At 41.6% G+C, this 22496-nt stretch overlaps 1 protein-coding gene across 2 annotated transcripts; it reads left to right on the top strand.

The window, feature by feature from the left end:
- Positions 1 to 14065: 14065 nt before the first annotated feature.
- eef1e1 (eukaryotic translation elongation factor 1 epsilon 1) lies at positions 14066 to 22137 on the top strand. 2 transcript variants are annotated; one of them, XM_034861985.1, is made up of 5 exons: positions 14066 to 14214; positions 15036 to 15233; positions 18231 to 18326; positions 21798 to 21953; positions 21991 to 22137. In XM_034861985.1, the coding sequence occupies exons 1-4, from the start codon at positions 14131 to 14133 to the stop codon at positions 21939 to 21941; spliced, it is 522 nt and encodes a 173-aa protein (XP_034717876.1). In that variant the 5' UTR covers positions 14066 to 14130; the 3' UTR covers positions 21942 to 21953; positions 21991 to 22137. The 2 variants fall into 2 exon arrangements, with proteins under 2 accessions (XP_034717876.1, XP_034717875.1); XM_034861984.1 differs by having other exon boundaries at positions 21798 to 21960; positions 21994 to 22137.
- The last annotated feature ends 359 nt before the right edge of the window (positions 22138 to 22496 follow it).

The following is a 22496-nucleotide window of genomic DNA, read 5'->3' as shown; positions in this document are numbered from 1 at the left end:
GTGATACATTGGAGAGCAAATTACACATGTTAACATTGTTAATGTAAAATGACAATAATCCGATACACACACATGTACGGACAGCAACCTACAAGAAGACAAGTAAATGTCTTGTGGGCACACTTTAAGATGCACAGATACACATATGCCAACACACTTTTGTCTCCATCCTGGCTAACAACCAATCCAATCGCTGAGCGTCCATGGCAACACTACTCCAACCTCTACACTGGGAAATCTTTAGTAAGAGATAATGACCTGGAGTGTGTCAAGGCATGGCAGGCCTGCATAATCAAATATCACTAGCAACACACACACACACACTCTCAGTTAAGGCTGTAGTCGGTCCGATATGGGCAGGTCTGGGTCACCCCCTCGCCTGTCTCTGAAGAGACGAAAGGAACAGATGTGATTGGCTGTGACAGATCCTTGACAAGTAATTGCTCTAATCACTCGACGGCTCACGAGTGACCCCCTCCTTTCTATCCACATCTACCCCCCCGTTCGCTTGCTCGTCGGCGTGGCAACAACACCGGGGTGTGGGCGGACCGAGCGGCGCGGGGAGGGCTTCTTTGTGAGTTATCCTGTGATTGCAGCGTTGACACATAGGCCTATGCACAAACGCCTACAGTAAATGTGATCTCTTGGAGTATGGGAGTGCTCCCCACTTTTTTTACACTCCGTCTTTGCCTGTCTCTTCTCTTTCAATCTACATGTCAATTCCTGTGTTTGTTTTTTTCTGGTGATCTCTAGTGTCTCTCATTCTCTGTAGCCAGGATAAGCTAGAGTCGCCAAAGCCAACAATGCAATGCTAAGTTGTTAACTCATTGTAAGGCTCTATATCGAGATGCAGCACATTTACACTGTTGTTTCTGCTCCTCCAGCCCCTTATGAGACAAGAATGGAGATGGAAAGAGTCAGAGGGAGAGAAAGAGGGGAACACACTCTGCAGTGACTGTGCCAGACTTGAGAAGCAGACCAGGAGGAGAGAGCAAGAGATGCACCAAGAGGGTGTGATGGTGAGGAGGAAAAGAGGGATGTCAATCCAACCACCCCCGAATCCAAGAGTAGCCACCCCCACGCCTCCTCAAACCCACCCAGACCCACCCTCCCTGGAATAAGAGACCATCAATTAGGGCCAGTGGGTTTGCGACCATCCCTCAGCCACCCCACTGCTCCGCTGAGCGGCTGCTCAACCGGTGCAGAGGAAGATGAGAGGGAGAAGAAGTAGGAGGAGGAGGAGAGGAGCTATAGGTAGACCTCTCGCTGTCATTTCCACTCATAGGTAGCGCTGCATTCATGGCCCTTAATTATATGTGGGTTGTCAGCACTGCCAGAAAACCCGGCCTGTGAGTGAGAGAGAGAGAGAGAGAGAGAGAGAGAGAGAGAGAGAGAGAGAGAGCCTGGGCCGTGGGAGAGTATAGTTAGTGAGATTGGTGAGCGTGGACGAGACAAAGATGACAGGCAGACTACCCGTTCCGCAACAGCGATGAGTCCTCCATCCTATCCCACCCACGTCCCCCCCGCTCCGGTGCCATTGTCCCTGATTGACTGAGCCAGTTGACTGGGAAGGTGAGGTGGAGGCTCCCTGTTCCGTCTCCCTGGGTAATGATGAGGCTGTCCGTCTCGGTCAGTTACCACTCGCCTTCAAAACAGAAAAGCCCCAAAAAAAGAAATCGATATAATGCATCCCCATCTCATTTTTTTTTCTCAGATGATTTGTGTGTACTTAGTCATGCCCACTGCACACATAGTCTGGTTGGCCTAAGACGGGTCGTATTGGGTAATATGTTGAAATTTTCCGGTCTGTTATTGCTTAATTGCTTCTAAAACCTATAAAGGTTATCATTATTATTGTTTGTTACTCCCTGGCTTGTTATATGTACTACAGCGTCGGATCAGATTTGACTGACACTAACATGGTGGCCAATCCAATGACCAAGCAATAACAGGGAGCTTTAGAAGAGTATGAACCTGAATGGCCAAGGAGACACATATAGCTATAATCATCTTAACAATCCTATCTTTCTTCCTCTGCTTTCTCCTTCCTCCTGCTCTTTCTAATTAAGAAAATATAGCAACATTCAAAGAGGTGCCTCCTGGTCAATTCCCAGTGTGCAGTCAACAGTATACCTGTAAAGAGTGTGTGTAATTAGAAAGAGCTTGCCCTGTACTTGACATTCATTAAGTGACAAGACTAATATACAGGACATCCTTGTGTTTCCAGGAAGTTAATTTATATATGGAGTGATACACATCTCAGCCGCTCTCTTGTCTGCAAGTGGATATTACAGATAGGAAATGAACAGAGAAAGAGACCCTTAATGCGTACGTGTTTGTTTGATTTTAAGCTGTGTTCCTCTGTCTGGACCCCTCAGGGCTCCATCAACATTTACAGAGTCCCCAAAAGTTAAAGTTATTTAAAATCGATATTGCACCATACTGTATACCGCACACTCTTAAACTCTGTTGGTTACTGTGCAATGTTTTTTTTTTTTATTGTTTAGACCAGTTATTTCTGTTGGGGTCTTTCAAAATTTCTATAAATCCTACAGAAAACCAAACAAAAGATTGTGTACCATAGCTAAGATTATTATTTACTTGTATAAAATATGAAGAGCAATACCACTGTTTTTTTGGTAATATGAACCTGCAGCATAAAATCAACCTTTCCCAGTTTAGCTGACACAGTTCTCAGGTGGGTTTTGAATCAGCTGAATTTTGTGTAAACTCCAACCAAAGATTCTAGAAATTATATTAAAGGGAATTTGCATCTGAATGACAAATGGTAAAGTAAAGCAACATTTTGAGACTAGTCTGACTTGATTTTAGATGTAAAACACAATTAGCTTAGGGTGAATGTTTTTTTCCAATTGGCTGCAGGGTGGCCATTAAAAGATTTAGGACACCTTCTAAGTAGTCCCGGTATAAGTGTTTACCATTACATGAATGTGTTACATTAAAGTGTCACCTCCTCTCACCGTGACCTTCCATGTCAAAGGCTCAATCACGTTTAAATGTGGAGAATTGGCTTCTTGGAACATGAAACATGAGGTGGCCAGATGTAATGTGAGGAAGTAGATGAACATCCAATATGTGTTTTGCCTATTTCATGTATTATATGTCTTATTAGATCTTAAGTAAAAACTAAAAAAGATTTTTTTCTTTTGGCCATTTTTGTGTTTTTTTTTGCAGCCTAAATTCTATGTTGTTGCCCATTATACAATCCTCTTTTAGTCACTCTTATCTGATTTATACATGTCTGGAGACAGAAACTTTTTAATAAAAATCAACACTTTAAAAAAGAAAATGCACACGTGTACGTATATAAATGTATATATGTATATGTATATATATATATATATATTTAATACCCTAGTGTGCAGACTAAGTTGGGCGTCCCCCCCAAGATAAAAGTTAGAAAACCATGAATGCATACAACAGTAGTGTTTGGATCTGGTTCAGCAAACAGTTTGCCATGTTTTGCTTCAGGTATGATCAGTAAACACCGCTAGATCCTATTGAGAGTGACGAGTGTAGTGAGTCCACCTCAGAATAAATCTCAGTGCTCAGCCCCCAAGCCCAAAACAACAGGCCTCCATCATGGCCTTCAGGGGCTTTGTTCCACAACAAGGAGGAGAGCACCTGGGACCGCACTCTGTAAGCTGACAGCTTATAACATACACACACACACACACCGTGCTAACCAGGGTCAACACAAACACATGCAGGGAGATTGTTTTTCTAGAGCAGGTCACTTTATTTTGTCAGTGTCACTTTATTTGTCAAAGTGTGAGAGTATCATCATTTTGTAACAAGTGAGGCTGGTTGAACTGTAGAAAGTAGAAAGTAGCCATCAGAAGTCATCCATCAGGAGATAACATCTAAAGTCCAGCAGTTAGACCAGCCTTAAGATGAACCTTTACTTTATCAGTCATTCAGTTACAAATTCACTTTAAATAAAACTATGTAGAATATGTGGCTATCTTGATTGTATTTTACTCTAAATTCACCTGCTTCAAAACCCATTCGAGAACTGGATCAACTAAACTAGGAAAAGGTTGTGTTTTTTCAAGACAAACCTGGAATGATGAAACAAAGTACTTTTTGGACCAAAGGAAAATAATGTAGGCTAACTATAAAATTCTAATATTCTCTCCATTGCGATTGAAATTAAACATTTTCATCGATGCGGCACTTCATATCGTTTAGTTTTAAGTTAAATCCTCCTCCAACTAAGTATTAAATGAACCCCCTATTCATAATCTATTAATCATGGTACACGTGCTTGTGTGTCTATCAATGGCCAATGAGTTCAGAGGGGCTGACGTTGACCCTGATAGAGTTAAATGAAAGCTGTTAGTGCTGGGTCATTACACTGCTAAACTGGGGTGTCAAACAGAGGACTATAGGGGAGATGACATGGGTGGACATCTCTCTTTCACTCTCACTATTTATCTATAGTGTATACTGTATGTTTCATATAAAAGACTACAGTCGATCAGGCCATGTTAATCCAATTTAACTGATGTTTTTAACTGTAGTAAAGTCTATTTACCCAGCTGTACATACTGTCAACACCAGCATGTTTTCAAGTGTGTGTGTACGGAAACGTTTGAGTCGAGTCAGACAAGACAACTCTGGTTTCTCAAAGTTAGATGACAAATCGCCTTATTGCAAAGTCAGAAACAACATTTCACTCTTGGCCATTATATAAAAAATAACTCCTCTGTGTGAAAAGGCGTGGAAAGCAATCTTTTAGAAAAAGGAAGAAAAAAAACATCCCTGACAACACAGTGGTAACTTTCCAAGAAGAATAGATTTCCTTCATTTTCCTCTCGCTGTGTCTCTCCCTCCTTCGGTTCCCTTTATTGCTGTTGTTAGTCTCCTCAGTTTGGTGGCTGTCCCTGTAAAGCCCTCAGCATGTTGCTGCTTCAAAGGCATCCCAGAGTAAATCAAGACCGCTCAAGATTAACGGTGGCAAATTATTCATGAACCCAAGATCTCCTGGCTGGGAATAGCACAGAGTGGCCTGGGCGACGTGTCACAAGACATCGGGGTTGAAGGAAAAGTGCATGCACATACACACATACACACACACTTCCCACACACTCAAACACAAACCCATCTCTCTGATTCTACTGCTGCCACCAACACAGCTACCACTTGAATAAAGTGTTTTGGTTATTTGGTATGTACACACAGTTCATCCCTAACAGCCAGAGGGAAGGCAGGAAGGAAGAACAGTGAGTGAGTGAGTGACACAAGAGGTCAGCAACAGTGAATGTGGTTGTACTCACATTTTTACAAGCATTGCATCTGCTCTCTGATAACCAATCTCTGTATATGTAATCAATAAACCAACTCAATTTCAGCAACACAATCACCGTTTCCTATGACTGGCTGACTTGAGCGGATGTAGGATCAGTAGCCCCAATAATGCAGTCGAGGCACCGGGAGCTCGGAGGGAGTATCTGTTTAGCAGTGACCAGCCTCGGCCTGCTGATTCCCCCGTAATAGGCTTTGGGCTCGGCTCCCACCGGAGAGTTTGGTTGACAATCTGACAAAGTTATCTCGAGATAAATGGGTTACGGGTCGGAGGCGGCAGGAGGGGAGAGAGAGAGAGAGCGACTTGACTTCTCTGTCAGTGATGTTTTGATGGAGGATGTGTAAAGCAGCGAGCGCTGGCGCAAGCAGGTCCCCCCAGGTAGATGGGAAGATTGTCTTTGGCTCTGTGTGGGTGTGTGTGTGTGTGTGTGTGTGCGTGTGTGTGTGTGTGTGTGTGTGTGTGTGTGTGTGTGTGTGTGTGTGTGTGTGTGTGTCTGTGTGTGTGTTTCTCTGTTTATTGGGAAATCTGATAGCTTTATTAAGAGGGAGATTTGCAAAGACAGAACACAGTGCATGTGAAGCGCCACCAGCAAGCCGAGAGAAACCTGAGGCAAAGGTCACAACAAGTGAAGAACATTTGTAGATAGACCAGTTTTAGATGCACAATGTTGATAAGCCTAAACATGCGTACGCTCCGTATCAGCCCACATCATAAGCCATTTAAGTAATAACTGGGCCTGTCTCTCACTTACTCTCACTCACACACACAAGGGCACAAAGTTCACACGCACACACACCCACACACATGCAAACACAAAAGTTCTCTCTTCACCCACACACACGTACACACACCGTACAGGAAAGTACCTATCACCAAGCCAGGCCTCTTTTTACCCTTTATTTCCCCAGATAAACAGACTTTTCTCTGATCCTGTCAGTCCGCGTTATCTGCAACGCTGGTCAGCCGATCTGTAACTGTGGAGCAAATTAGGCCCCTAAATGTCAAAATTGCTACACTTTATTAAGTTAATTAGAGGCTGAGTGTACATGGAGGCCGGGACAGGACGACAAACAGAGACAGACAGAATGACAAACACTGAGAAGCGCTGACAGCCACTACAGAGTATACACAACGCAGAGGAGCCAAGCACACAGAATTATATATACATATAGTTGACATGCATGCATTGACTTGTTCTGTGCACATTAACAATCACACATAGGTACTGTGCGGTATACATACTATTTGTGCAACAAAGCCGACACGCATTATAGGCACCTAAACACATATTACGTTGCAAATCTGATCATACAGTCCACTGATATTATACACCATGGGCCTTTCTGTTCTTACTGAAAACTGTAAGTGATATCATAATTGAGTGTATATTGGGATAAATCTGTCCAGTAGCAATACCCACCACAAGGACAAAACATTAGTAAATATATCATCAACACATGTACTGTATGTTCAGTATGTACATGTGTTGCAATCAACCCATAAGAATTTTACAAGTTCGTAAAATAGCTAAATTTAAAAATCTTCATCATCTACACCACCATGAAACTTTCTGCCAAACTTTGATTTTTGCTTTCAGCCCTTTAACCTAACACATTGGGTTTAAACAGCTGGAGCCCAGTTGTAGATCCAATGATTTACAGACTATTTGAATATAAAAACCATGACAGCCTTGTTGAATTTAACTGTACTTCGTCATTGTTTAGGGTCCTTCGCTCTTCTGTATGTACAAAAATAAGAGGAATACTGCAATTATTTTACCTTAAATAAATATAATATTTTCATCTGACCTCATTGAAATCTTATATGTAGAAAAGTATTTAAGTGGTAACCCCATTTGATGAAAGTGGCAAAATGGAGAAGTTAACATAAAGCATTGTTATTACACCAAATATAGCACGTTATGTGGGCTATGCATGAACAAATGTATACTCATTTTGTTTGCCAAAAAAGTTATATGTAGACAAAGGAATTTACCGTTTGTTATCTCATTGATGTAAGTGATGTTTTGGGTCAATTAAATACCAGAGAATTCTGACCTACATCTCAAAGCTGTTAAAACTCCAATAACAGAAATTCCAATAGACATTTCTAGGATTTTGAAAGGGTAGTCAAAAACATGTAAATTAGCAATTAGAAAATGTAATGGAGCATCAAGGTGATAAAAAACAATGCCCAGTAAGATTTTTGATCAGAGTATTAGGGTTGAGTAGTTCAACCTTAAAAAGATGTGTACAGACACAATAAGTGACAGTGTGCATTTACTATTCAAGGCCACAATCCTAATTCTCACTATTCTCAAAATAGTAAGGCTTGATAACTCCTGTTATATTGTCACACTCTTCTGCTTTCATTTATTAAGAACCACAAATAGAGAATTTAAGTTAGCATTTTTCCTTAACCTGTTCAATACCCTTAAATCTGTATTTTCTAAACCCTTCATCCACCATCCCAACACTTAAAAGCAAACCGCTGATCAATGCTTTGCAGACTGTACTAATCGATTAGTAGTGAACAGAGAGAGACCGGTCTAATGGCTGGCCCTGACTGAACGGGCCTCCTCATATGAGAGCAATTGTTCATCACAGGGCTATTTCATGGTGTTCGTCACTTTGCAAGCTTCTGTCTTTCATTCAGCAGCGCGTTGGATGGAGGAATGGCCTCGGGATATATTGTCTGCTCAGAGCTGAATGTTGTCATGCTAGTTCCCAGTGATTTGCCTTGCGCGATTCAAGACTTTGAAAAATGGGAAATGTGTTTCGCAGACTTGGGAGAGAAGGGCTGAATGTGATATCAGTGTCACCCAGTGCAGGATGTTAAGAAAAGTCTGTGGGAGAATGGAGTTTCAGTTCAATCGGAATCTGCAAGTTATGTTTTAGTACTTATGGTGGATGTAATGTTTTATTACAATCAGTGTTACATCAAGGTTTAAGAATGCTTTTTATTGTTCGCCGCTCAGGCAGAACATTATTCAGCTCATACAGCACAGAAAGAGTTTATATGGTTTACATGCAGTGCAGTGTGCTATTTGTTATTATTGAATACGCATGTTCAACAGCCATGTTACTCCAAGAAAGCCAAAAGCAATAAGTCATGGACAGATTCTTGACTGTTGCTCTGAGTTATATTATTTACCCTTCATTCCAACAATATGTAAAGTACCCAAACCATCTCAATCGAAATCTGCCTGCAACACAGCTCAGTGACTTTCTTTATACTAAAAATAGACCTCTGGGCATGACAGCAACCATACATTATTTCTACCACACACACACACAGATGGCTCACACATCTACACAGCACACATAGCTCCGCATATAACCTCTGATGCATTATTTCTCTAGCCTTCAGTGCGAGAGTCACAGGTGAGTCTTGAGCGCTTTCATCATAGTCTGGCTGACCGGCTGGCTGGCTGCAGTCTCATCTGTCCCTGGGTTGAAATTGCCAATAAAGAGGGTCTCATATAGATCACCCCCGACGGGGGCTGGCAACCTGTCATGCAGACCATGATTCCTAGCTTTCAGAGAGGGGAAGAGGGACAAATAACCCTGTGAATCTCCCTATATCTATCTCCCCCACTTCCACACTCTCTGTCTTCTTTCTCAGTCACACACACACACACACACACACATGCCCCTTCCACCCCTCTCCAGCAGGCCATAAAGTGCCACGCGAAAGGGATATAGTGGACACAGTCATAGGAGAGACAAGTGCCGGCCTGAGCTTTCACTTTCCCACTCCAGAGGTAGTGAATCAAACTAATGGGTTAAAGACATGAAGACGGATGAGTGGGAGGATTAGGACCTGGGCAGAGGTTTCCCAAATGCCTTCTCATGTGATTTTCAAACATTTCGAATATTGCAATTAAAAAGACAGAATTTAATTTTAACCTTTTGAAAACTGCAACAACAACAAAAAGTACTTAATTACAGCACAATTACAAAACAGGCCACTGATAACCACGCACAAATGAATCTGCTTCTCATCTGATTTTGTGGAAGTTGATGTTACCAAACTATTGGATATGAGGTCATGTGTCACATGTCACAACATTGAGACTTAAAAGTAATTTCGAATGTAGAATTATACTTTTTTTTTTTTTAACTGATCCTTAAAGACAGTAAACATACTCCATTGACTCAATGATAAGCTGAACATACTGGTTTAATTATTTTTCAAAACTCCTATAAGTTTCACATGATCACATTTATTTTTAATAGTCACTTTCCTGTTACAGATTTTTTTTTTTGTTAAAGTTCACTTTTACAAGGTTTAGATGCAGCTGGACTGTGAAGACAGCTGGACTTGGTAATTTTTAAAAGACCCACAGTGCTCCCTGCTGGTGAAGGACCAAACAGCAATTGTGTTGTGAAGCTGCATCCAAGCTCCATCTTATAGCCAGCGCTTGTGTATGTGTTTGTGTGCATAGTTTAATAACCTCTCTTTGAGTTGCGTGAGTTCAAAGCTCCGACAACATGAGAGCCCCCCTTCATCAACCTCCCGGCCACAGCATAACAGTTTCCTCCAAGATTTTGTCTGAATCATGGACGAGAGACACCGAGCCAGAGTGAGACAGAGAGAGAGAGAAACCTGCATGGCCAGTGGGCAACTTCAATAAAAGACAATCTGACTTTTCAGAAGCTATAATAATCAAGATCCTCCCACCGTGGTTGTTTGTCTGAGGGGGACACGGATGGCTACGGGTAAGGAGGAGGAAATTCAGAGCGGTAATTAATAGTCCTAAGTGACTGCTGCTGGATGGGAGGCAGGGACAGGGTTTGTTGTTACTGTGAGCTGGTACTGGTCCCCCAGCATGTCCCACAGCCCTGTGGGTTGGCATGTAAGTAGAGGAGGAGGAAATGGAGAAACTGCCTTTATCACTTGTTCGTTTGTCTCGGGGGGGGGGCTCTCCTGATCAGTCAGAGACTCAACCGCCCTCCTTCTACACACAAAAACGCACACACTTGTGAGCATGCCTTCCAATGCTAATCTCGCGTCACAAATGTTAAGGGAAAGACAGGAAATGCCACCAAAATGTCATCATTCCACTCATGTCACTGGCTCATCCAACCCTTCCATCCCCCTTGTTAATATATTTGAACATACACTCATTTACTTGTGTGTGTGTGTGTATGCGGCTGTATTTTTGTGTGATGGAGTGGGGGGACCAGCTTGTAGTTTTTAGCCTTTGGGTGCCTGTTTCAGCAGGGTGGTTCTTATAATCCCATCACTGTTGTCGTCACAAAGGCCCAAAGGCCCCGCCTAGAGGTGCGACATTTCTGGCATCCTCTGACTCTCCTCCGATACAAGAGCCAGCAGCTCCGGAGCCAAAAGACACAGTGTGTGGACTACCACTAGTTATATGCTACACTGGCTGAAAGTGACTTACTGTACAGTGGGTTTGGATTGGAAGTGAATGAGAAACATGTCACGGAGATGAGGTTTAGGTTTTGTTCTCAGATTAGGTTTCCAAACCGGTACATTAAAACTAAAGCTGAATGAAGTCATAGATTAGTTGATTGAAAAGAAATGTATTGCATTTTCATAATCAAGTGCAGTCCAATGTGAGGATTTGCTGCTTTTCTCTGTTGCGTGTGACGGTAAACTAATATATTTGGGTTTGGGACTATTTTTGAAAAAAAGAACCTGGGCTATTGGGAAACTGTGACAGGAATTTCTTTTCACCATTTTGTGACATTGTATAGACCAAATGATAAATTGAGCATAAAATCAAACTAAAAAATACTCATACCAGAAGTTATGTAGATGACTTGGTTGACTTTTTCTTTGCGGCCATTTTCAAATCAAAGGAGTATTGTGGGATGAAATCAAACCCCTCAAAAATGTATATTTTACAGCTATTACAAAATTGATAATTTAAATTTAAAGCCCACACACTGTTCTATTCAAACTATTACCCACTTACCAAATTCAATTTTCATGGTAGTTTTTCAAAAAAGTCCACCATGCATCCAGCTCTATGAATGATATTAAATCAAAAATAAAACCTGACAGGAGGGGAAGGTAGGGGCAGCACTCCGACTCCCATACATCTGTCTGTCTTCATCTCACAACTCGCAGCCTTCTCCCAAACTGTCACCCCACCGCCTGGCGCCCGTCCCCATGTTCACTCCACACTAGGGATCTAACCTAGCACCAATATGCAATTTCACCAATCCATGCTGACAGCGTTCATGTCAACTACTCACAACCAATTCCTCCCCTCTGCTTCTGCGAGCATCTGTGTGGTTAAAATACAGTATTCAGTCAGAAAGCTTTCCCAGGTCATGAAAGGTAACAGAGGAGACAGGCGGGGCTGTGGCCCTGCATCCCAGCTAGACAAATCAGTGTAACAGCATATTGTAAGATACAGACTAGGCAGAGGGGCATAAATCTACCAGGATTGAGGCTGTGTTTATGGCTATGCCTGGCTTGCGAAGCCCCACGGCACTATCAGTGACCCCCACTGTAGATTTCCTTACTAATGTGACCCCTGAGTGTGTATCACAATCTGCATGAGAAAACTCCCACAGGCTACAGTTAGTCCTGGGCACTGGGGATCGTTGTCCTCAGCCCGCCTGAATACAGACAGGATGTGGCAGCTTGGAGGCATTTAGTTAAAGGAGACGCACTTTAATGCTGCAGGCATTCATTTACGAAAGCCCTACTAAGTGTATGACGTGCTGGAGCCTATAAACAAACAGCAAAAATGAAAGGTTAGATGAAAAAAATGAAAAATGAGAATTAGCTTTACCTTGTTCCATGGCATCTAATCATTTATGATAGTCTGTGTACTCATTCTTATAATTAATTTGTTTTTCGGGACAGCTTTTTCACCACAAATTGGGTTTAAAAATATCATCTGTTCTTTTATATTAGGTACACACGGTGCAAGGGTAAGATGTGGATACGTGGGAATGTGCTAGGCGATAAACATCACTAGAAGTAGTTCACATGAAGCACAACTGCTGCCCACAAGAGAATCAAGGGGCCCTAAATTCTCAATAATAAACTGCTCTGCAAGATTATGGTCCAGGTATTCATCGTTATCTTATTATTATTATATTCAGTGTGCAAGATACTCACAATTGACCCAACAGAAAGTTGATTCTAAGCATTAGAGCACTGGAAGTGTAATCTGGAAAGCTATAGGACTACTTAGTATATAGCGTAACTCAGCTCATAGTTTTTAGACAAAAACACTGCCCACGTGATGATGACATAAAGATAAAGGATGGAGAGACTCACATACTTTCTGTGGCCATCTTATAATGACAAGCTGAACAGAACAATTTAGTCTTGTATGCTTTGCCTAAAAATGTTACATTGACTACCATGTGGTATACGAACATTGTATTCACCTTTTTTCCTTGCTGTGAAAAAAGGGGGCAAATACTGACAAGTAAAAAATGAGTACATACTAATATTAACGGACATTGCTGTTGGCCCCACAGACCTTTTTCATGGAAGACATGTCCCTGTAGAAAAAACCACAGGTGTAAGCCACAGTGGGCTTCAGTTTGGACTTGCCAGCCTCCATCTCCCTTACTCTACACGTCTTGTATATATTATTTCAGTCTGAATAACGTCAGTAAAAATCCAGAGCAATCATATGAATTTGACTTGTATTGCTGCAGTCGCTGACATCACCTTGGGCCTTGTCATCCAGGTAAGCTGTTACAAAATGGGGCCGCTGGGGCTGAAAAGAAAGCTTGTAGTGTGACACCTCAGCCCAGCTGTCAGTCTCTATGGTGTCACACATACACACACACTTGGACAGTACATACTTAATAAACCCAGTTTTGACTGACAGGTGACATTTCATTATGGAGAAATTGTAGAGGCACAGTGCAAATCCAAACAGACCCGACACACACAATGTCCCAGCCAGGACACACACAATGTCCCAGCCAGGACACACTGCAGAGACAGACAGACAGAAACACTTCAGACTGAAACTCCAGACCTTCCTCTGTCATTTTGATTCCATTTAACCAAAAATTCTCATGGGAAAGTTCTGTGAAAAAAAGCATGTTACTATGAACTGGCAGCATTGCGTAACACTCATGTTTTATCAGTTAACCCCACACAGCTGGGGAGGTTTGGATTACAGAGTTGAGCCCACCTATGGAATGCTGCTGGTATACAGTATATATTCTGTGTTTGCTTTAAATGAACCCAGATCAAATAAGTAATTAGGTCGAGCATACTAACAAATCACATCAGTTTAGCTGGTAGAACATTTACAGAAGTATGGTTTTCTTTTGTTTGTTTGTTTTTACTCATAGGCACTTTATGGTAATCCATGATTATCATTTATCTGCCAATCATAACAATCTTTGAAACAAAACCATTTAAAATATTGTAGTTGATGTGTGAAAATGACCTCCAGTCGGGCCAATAGACTTTGTGGCCCTTTCATTTTGAAATGACTGATACAAACAAACAAATAGAAGAAAGTGTCAGTTTCAAATGTTGCTGTTTTTAAAAATTTTAATTTCTTTTAAAAAAAAAAATACATTTTATATAATTTCTTATTTTATTTTATTTTATTTTATTTTATTTTATTTTATTTTATTTTATTTTATTTTATTTTATTTTATTTTATTTTATTTTATTTTTTCAGACGATGCTCATTCACTGACGTAATGACGGAATCTTGTGCTGTGTTTTTATTGGCTAACTCTGCAGTCAGTCAAGCTGTTGTGGGCAGGAGTTAAGTCATTTACCCAATCAGGTCAAACGCACACTTCTCTGCTCCTCTGACAGTCAGAATCAGAAACATGGCGCTACGGGAGCTATCATCGCTGGAGAAATATTTAGGATTGAAAAAGCCGAACAAGTACAGTACACAGGGGTATAAAAAGGTGACATGAGCGTACATTTTTCTGCCGTACACTGTTGGCTTTAAACCGCTATTTCATGTTATAGGAAGCCTATACGCTATTGTAGTCAGTCCACAGTAGCTAGCTAGATATTGCTAACAAGCTAGTCACGTGTGTTGAAAATTGATGGGTTAAAACCTTAGTTTTTGTGGCATATCTACCTTGTGTTATCAGTTGATAGTGATCTTGTTCATCGGTTATGCTGATATTTAACTCTAGTACCAACCACCTTTAATGCCAGCTGTCTTATTTCCACAACTCAGCACAATGGAAATAGATCCATGCTTTGCGCATGCCCGTCCATTGAAGTAAAGTGATGGGAGGAGAAGTGGGCTGTCTTAAATTCACTTTAAAATGAACTGAACCTTCAGTAGTGATGACTGTAAGGGGGAGGAGAAGGACACAATACCAAATGTATCTTCAAGTCTTATGTACTCAAAGTTAACAGCCATAATCTTTATGGAAATTGTTAAATTATTTTATCCCCAAAGTGAGCACTCTAACCTGGATATTAACTTACATGCTCTAACCTCATTTAATGAGTCTGTTTTATTAAGAGAAAGGTTTATAATCACATGCATATTACACTCCCTCAGAGTCAAACAGTTTTATTCATGAATGTGTAAAGTTATGGGTGGATTTTGATGTCTCTTGAACTGAACAAACATGTTTTCAAAGGAGGTGTAAAGCAAATCCAGAGACATGTGATGTAATGTTGCCTCATTGTTGCTCAAACTCGAATAAAATCAACAAAATTCACTTTGTTTTGTCACTCTCTCCATGTCACTGCCCTCTCCCTGCAGATCCCTGTGCTACAGAATAATAATGGTCCTCCACTGGTAGGGCTGGTGACTATCGCCTTTCACCTGGCGACAGAAGCCAAGCGCCCAAACCTGTTGGGAGCCTGTGCGGAGAGCAGGGCTGTGGTGCAGCAGTGGCTGGAGTACAGAGTCACCAAGCTGGACGGATGCACAAAGGAAGACGCCAAGACCATCCTGAAGGTAGAGAAGATGATATTCCAGAAAGTTATTTTCTTGCTCTTCTTCTGTTGTGTTGCGTCTGCAGACTCCGATGCATCTCAATTTACGACTGTCCTAGATTTCATTGGTCAATTCCAAGCGTCGAATCAAGCTTTTGCTTCCAGCTGATCAGTGTTGATTTTGTGGAATTTATTTAGGCTTTGTTAGAGGAGGGGGGGGGGGGGACATTTTTAATAACTGATTCCCTACCTTTTCAGAGGTGCCATAGCATCTCATTTTCCCTCATATTCCCCCTCACTGTCCACCAGCTAGGCCACGGCGGGTGTTTGTCTTGTGAAAGCACAAGTGACAGGAACACAGACTGATTTATGGCCCTTCAGTGACATGGCCCCACACGACAGAGGAAAATGCTTTTAATACGCCTGACGCCAGTCAGCGTGAAATGAATCGGCAGCTACTGGTCTGCTGGACGCTAGGCGCCTCTTGGCACTATCGTGTGTGTGTGTCAGTGAGACACACTGTTGTGGCATGGCTGAGGAGTCATGCTATGCGGCAGCATGTTATCTGGACAGTCCTCTTAAATATTTTAATGGTGCCACTTACAGAAGAAGTCGCCCTGAGCAGCTCAGTTTTGGTTCCCGGTGGCCTCCTGTCCTGCTGCTTTAACTCCGTCCTTAACACTCTTCTCTCAAGCACACCAGTCATCTCCCATTAAATTACCCGGAGATAAAAAATAAAAAAAACTGTCAACTGCAAGACTTCTTGTCAACTTTCTCACCTCAGGACGCAAATAAGAAACTCATAGTATTTCAAGCGGAGACCTGTTTCTGAAGTGAACATCTTGTCACGATTGTAATGTGATAATAAACACGCAAGCCGAATTTGAACTTAAACCCAAAGATAGCTGAATATTGGGAAAAAGTCTGTCACACTTAAATCAATTAGGCCAGTACCTCCTGCTGCCACAGAAGTCAACTTTTTTTTTTGGTTTACAAAAAAAAAATTGCTCAAGCATACAGTTACATCTAGATACATCTCAGTTTCCACTTTGTCTTTAGTCAGCGGAGACCAGCAACTTCTTGATCTCCATGTATCGCATTACAGGCTTCCTGATCTCTACAAACAATCACAATTTTATCAAGATTGCAATATGGACTAGTGCAACCTCCAAATCACGGGGGGGGGGGCATAATTTGTTAAAGTCAAAATATGTGTCAAACCATTTTGAATTAAGTATTGGGGTGCTGCATGTCCCGGCCTTGTTTGGTGCACATCCTTGCAAGAATCACAACCTAATCCTTTTAATATAGTTTTCAATTAATACTAGAATAATATCGCAATTGCAATATCGGTCCAAATAATCTCATTTAGATATTTTACTCATATCATGCAGCCTTATGTTTTTTTTTCTTTAAACATTTCATGGTATTCAGGCTTTGCAATTTTGAGAGTTCTGAGCTAGGATCAACAGTAATGGTTGTCTGAAAGCAGAGGGGGGGGGGCGCAAACATACTGTGAGGTTACTGTATCCGGATCAAGTGTGTGTTTGTAGCTGTCAAAAGTATATCAGAAAGAAATTGGCCCAAAGACATACAATGATTTGCAATAGTATAAATAAATCTTGTGTGGTATTCTTAGATATTTATTAGTTCCATTTCTGTTTAATGTAAAAATGAGCCGCTGTGCTTTTCTGACTCGCCCAAAGGGCAAAAAGTAGAGGTTTTCCTGTTTTAAATGTAAGTGTTTGCCCCCAACTCTGTTGTTATACAATGGTACTCCGTCTAAATTCTGTTTATCTGTATGTGCCGATGAAAAGAGTGCACAGTTTAGGCGGGGGCAGGTAGAGAAGAACCCAGGTTTGGAGCTCCATGTGCTGGCTGGGGCTGGCAGGAGAGCTGCCTCTCCTCTGATGCTCGACTGGGCTTCGGCTCCATGGCTGTAGGCTAAGAAAAGCAAGGATCTGATTGTGGAAGGGAAGGAAGTCTGCAGTCTTCATGCCTTATTTGGCATCACCCACTGTTGCCGCACAATAACTCCATTTGCCCCCAAGATGCTCTGTGTGCGCTGAGTGTTCCCCTCGCACAGTGTACAAGTGCTAAAGATGGTCCCTTCCCCTGGGACCAGCACTTCCATGCACGACTTTGCACACACTTGGACCAAGAAACACGCATCATGATGCCCAAGTTTAGGACGGCTTCATTAGATTTGTTCATTAGAGTTGTAGTCATTTGCTAGCGAAGTAAACAAATAGCCTGTTTTGTACAGCATCTGTGCTAAGTCGCCAGTCATGGGGAGAGATGCTAAACCCCCTCAGGTTACATATTATTCCTACCCACATAGCACAGCACACAGACACACACGCAAGCTAGGATCCAGACTCATGTAGCTCACGCACACACAGATATATAGGTTAACGAACCTGCTGTCGTACCCCCCTCAGGTCTGTAGTGTCCATCAAGACAGAAACATTTTGTAAAAACAAATAAAAGTTGCTTACTTCACAGAGTTGCATATTTACTTTACTATCTCTTTTGTTTCACTTTGTTTTTTTTTAGCAAAGCACAAAAGAGTCCGTCTGTGCAACAAATCACAGCCAGTTGACTTGTTTAGTGAAATGCAGAATAAGTCTGGACCAACAACAACACCGCATCTCTGGAAGGAGGCCTCATTAGCGATTCATGTAAACTAGTGCTGTCTAACAATTCAAATATTTAATTCCATTAATGTCATAGTTTTTCTAATTTTGCTAGTTGTTGCAACAGCATGTGAAGAAAAAAAAAACTACAAAGTTTGCTATGCCAACAAAAACATTAATCTTGTGATTTTAAAAAAATTGACGCTGTTAGAATGGGTTTGCGTCAACGCCATTAATAACCTGTTTAACTGACAGCACTAATGTAAATGTAATTTTCCCTCAATGTATTCATCCGTCTGTGTTTACAAAGAAATATGTACCATGATGCATAAATGAATGACCTCATTTGCATAGCTGACTGTGTTATGAACTGATTGTTGCAGGACCTCAACCTCTACCTGCAGGACAAGGTCTACATGGCTGGCAACCAGTTCACCTTAGCTGACGCTTTCATGTACTATGGAATCCATCCACTCATAGTAAGTTACCTTTTCTCTCACTTGTGCACCTTTAAGTGTCACACCGTTCTGATTTCTGAGGGCGTATTATCATTTAAACTGTAATTTGTCGCCAAAACGTATTCTGAGTTTCAAACGATGCAAGTTGGTGAAAAGGAATATGGATTTATTTAAAATTTAGATCAGGGCTGCTCTTTCATATTATTTTTATTGAGTTTTCAGATGAACTGTTGCCTACTTACGTGCAATACTAGATCACATCTAAAGCTTTTTGTTACTGATGAACAATGATGATAAAAAGGGAAGTAAACTAAACACTTGGAGAGAGGGAAAAAAAGAAGTGGGACGTACTGTGCCTAGTTATCCAAAGTTGTGTGGGATTGCTCCGCCAGCGTAAATGTGATGGATTTGTTTTGTCTCAGTAACATTCACACCACCATTTTCCAGGGACTCCATCCATCCATCCATCCCTTTGTCTATCATTTTCCCTCCAGATCAGTGCTCACTTCAGTCAAACCACAACTTTAATAAGCAATTTGTCACCGTGCATAACACACAATTAGACCAGTCATATGGCCAAAGGGCATCAAGAACAAGTTGGCAATGAACACACGGGTTATAAACACATTCTCACTTCTCTTCAGAGGAATAAAGTGATGTGGCACAAAGTGATGTCTTTAGCCTCAGACCAGGGACAAGTAAGTTTGTTGTGCCTTCCAGTTTGAAAAAGAAAGTCAGTTAAAAAAATGGGCGAAGACGGAATGGGAGGGAGGGAGAGATCACATGTTGAGAGATGTCAGTGGTTGTGGCGGAGATGGAAGGTTAACCCCCCCCCCCCCCCCCCCCCCCCACACACACACACACACACACACACACACACACACACACACACACACACACACACACACCACCAGGCAGAAAAGCGTCACTTTGGTTTGCAATCAGTGTGGTTTATAACCCCGAGGACGAGGGGTCAGCTAACCCAACCCTTAACCACAGCCTGTCCTGATGTTCAATTCATGGAAAACAACATGACACAAACATTAAACCTGACTGATGCTCGAATGGTTTTAGGCTGGACTCTTGTCCGTGTGGCAAATTTCCACATTGCAGTTAATGAGAAAATGAAAAGGCACACTTCTAATAAGATTTAGTTCCAAGGACAACCTGATGCGTTCTGGTACAGTCCGTTTTTGTTGTGGTTTGCCACCGTCATTGTGAAATAGCAAGGACACAGACTTGTCAAACTGTGGTAGTTTGGAGAAGGCTTTAATAAGCTTTGCCCTACCATGAATGTATACTAGCGCTATCAAACAATTAAAATATTTAATCGTGATTAATTGCATTAATGTTATAGTTGACTCGCAGTTAATCGCACATGTTTAATGTCCTTTTGATTTCCTTTTGTCCCATCATTTTTTCTAATTTTAATGCTCTTACCAACATGGAAAAATGGATCATCTTGTTTTATGCAAATGTTTTTTAATTTAAAACAATATTGGCATATAGCCTACTGTAGCCTCGTGTTTAATTTCACGCACAACATTCTCACTTGGAGCAAATAATCTCTCACACAATGTAACACTGTCCATCGATAACAGGGTGAAAAAATACTTTGACGAGGGTGGGGAGGGGGAGTTGCATCAGCTGTGTGCTTGGCCATCAAGTGGTATTTCAGACTGGACGTGCTGCGATGATTGCAACACAACACACGGATAGCTTTGGTCTCGTCAATGGTACCATTTGGCAACTTTTAAAAAGTCAACTTTCCATTCAGAGTCTCGTTGGCGTCCATTTCAGCGTCTGACACTCGCCATCCACTCAAAACGTAACATCACTACTCTTTGGCCAGCTCGCAAGTCCAAACAAGTGTGTGTGTGTGTGTGGCGTCCCTGTTTTGTTTACCTAGATCCGTTGTGGTGTTGCAGTTTTTCTAATGTTACTAGTTGTTGCAACAGCATGTGAGCAAGTTTGCTATGCTTTAAAAAGATTTTAAAAATGGACGCTGTTAAAATGGGTTTGCCTTAAACGCCGTTAATAACGCGTTCAACTGACCACTAATATTTGCCTTTCAAGAAAATCTGTGGTTTCCTGTTTTTGGCTTGTGGACCCTATAAAATGAAACATTGGTAACTTGTGATCAGCAGGTGATGTGTGGGGTTGTTATCAGTTAGATTTAGGGATTAAACCTTCTCGGGTTGTTTCATTTCAAGTTTTTTTTTTTCTCAAAGACCCCTGAAGACGTAAAAGTAAATAGTATTTGACAAGAGATAAGATTTAAGAAAAGCTGAAAAAATTAAACATAATTTTGTATAAAGGAACAGCAACGTGTCTGTGTTATCCTTTCCTTGTGACCAGACTTGCATCGACCCACATCTCAGGAACCACAGGTCTAAATCACATGCATCGTTTGCAACTTTTTGTTTTTATTCTAGGACAAAAATACAGACAGAAACAGATCATCTCCAGTAATATAAAATGCATTAAAACAAATCTGGTAACACAGGACATTGTTTAATCTCATAAAATATTAAAGAATGATCCCGTCCGTCATCCACAGCCAACAGTATGTACTGTTTAAACAGAATTTAGCACTGTTGACTTCTCCAGCTTTGACATATTGTGGCTGAAGTTTTTTTCCCTATAACCTAAAAGAACCAGGTTCCCGCACTCCACACTAATTCTCCCATACGTTTATTGTGCTGCAACATGTCCACCCTGCTGGGTCCTCCTCAGGCAAATGGCATTCAACAGTGGCTTAAGCATGTACGTAGGGCACAGACATGGTCAGCTGATCATGCATCAGCTGAGCTCATTTGAACTAATCACCCATACCTTGATGAGTACCACCTTTGCCATTGTCACCATATAAAACCATTATTTTTTACATATACACAATATGCACACAGACAATGGAAACAATGGCCAAAATCCCAATTTACAATATAACATTGTGCGCTACATTATCTCACATTGACACTGTTGTTTGTCACATTAGACCAGTCCCACAGAGGACATTACAGAAAAGGTGGGAGAATGTAGCACAATGTTATTTTGTAAGTTTCCTGTTTCCCCCCCCCCCCCCCCTTCCCCTTTCAATTTTTTTCATTGTCTGTGTGAATATTATGCATATGGAAACAACTTTCACTAATGGTTTTATGTGGTAACTACGGCAAAGGTGGTACTTACTGTAGGCCCATCAGGGCATAGGTGATAAGTTTAAATGAGCTCAGCTGATGCATCATCAGCAGCCCATGTCTGTGCCCTCTGTGATGCCCAAGCCACTGTTGAATGCCATTTGCTTGGGGAAGAGCCAGCAGGGTGGACACACAATCAGCACAATAAAAGTATGGGACAATAAGCAGTGTGTGGGCACCTCATTCTTTAAAGTTGTCTCCAGCTCCTGTTTGCACTGCACCTTACCGGTGGGGATGTGCACTGCTGCTCTGTTTTTCTTTCTGTAATCAGACAAACCTCTCCCCCCCCACCCAGGTGGACTTGGCCATCCAGGACAAGGAGCAGTATGTGAATGTGACGCGATGGTTCGACCACATTCAGCACTACCCCGGCATCCGACACCACCTCCCTCCCGTAGTTGTGCCCAGGAACAGACTTTACACCAGCAAACACCACTGAGACCAGACCCCCCCCCCCCCCCCCCCCCCCCCCCCCCCCCCCCCCACCACCACCTCCCATCCCAGACTGACGCATCACAAGCTCGCTTGTCTTTTGGACTTGACCTAGACAAATGATCTCCTAAAATCCAACAGCATATCGCTGCATTATCACAATTTGAGGATGTTTCCTCATAGTCACTTCTATCCAAGGTCTCCTTTTTATTCCATTTTTTTTTTTTTTTTTTTTTTCGAATCATGATTCCTGCCTTAATGTTGTTGTTTTTTTAAATACATGTTTAACCATGAAAATCAACAACAAAACAACTAAACCCTAACAGTTTTAGTGGATGAGGAACTGAAACTCCATTAAGGGATTGCTTACTAATAAATTCAAGTTCAGTTCAAATTCTTTAACTTCTCAACACTGAAACAAGTTGGGTGTGTTAGCCCTTATTCAGTAACTAGTGAGCAAAGATGTGAGACAATTACTTTGTGCTTTTAAATTTATCTGGAGGACTTTTGGAAGTTTTGGTTTGTATGGTTGTTTTCAAAGGGGAAGCTGTACTAGTTGCAG

Source organism: Etheostoma cragini, chromosome 22, assembly GCF_013103735.1.
Source record: "Etheostoma cragini isolate CJK2018 chromosome 22, CSU_Ecrag_1.0, whole genome shotgun sequence".
NCBI lineage: Eukaryota > Metazoa > Chordata > Actinopteri > Perciformes > Percidae > Etheostoma > Etheostoma cragini.
The sequence above is the reverse complement of the archived record's forward strand: the minus strand, read 5'-3'. Positions and strand labels throughout refer to the sequence as shown.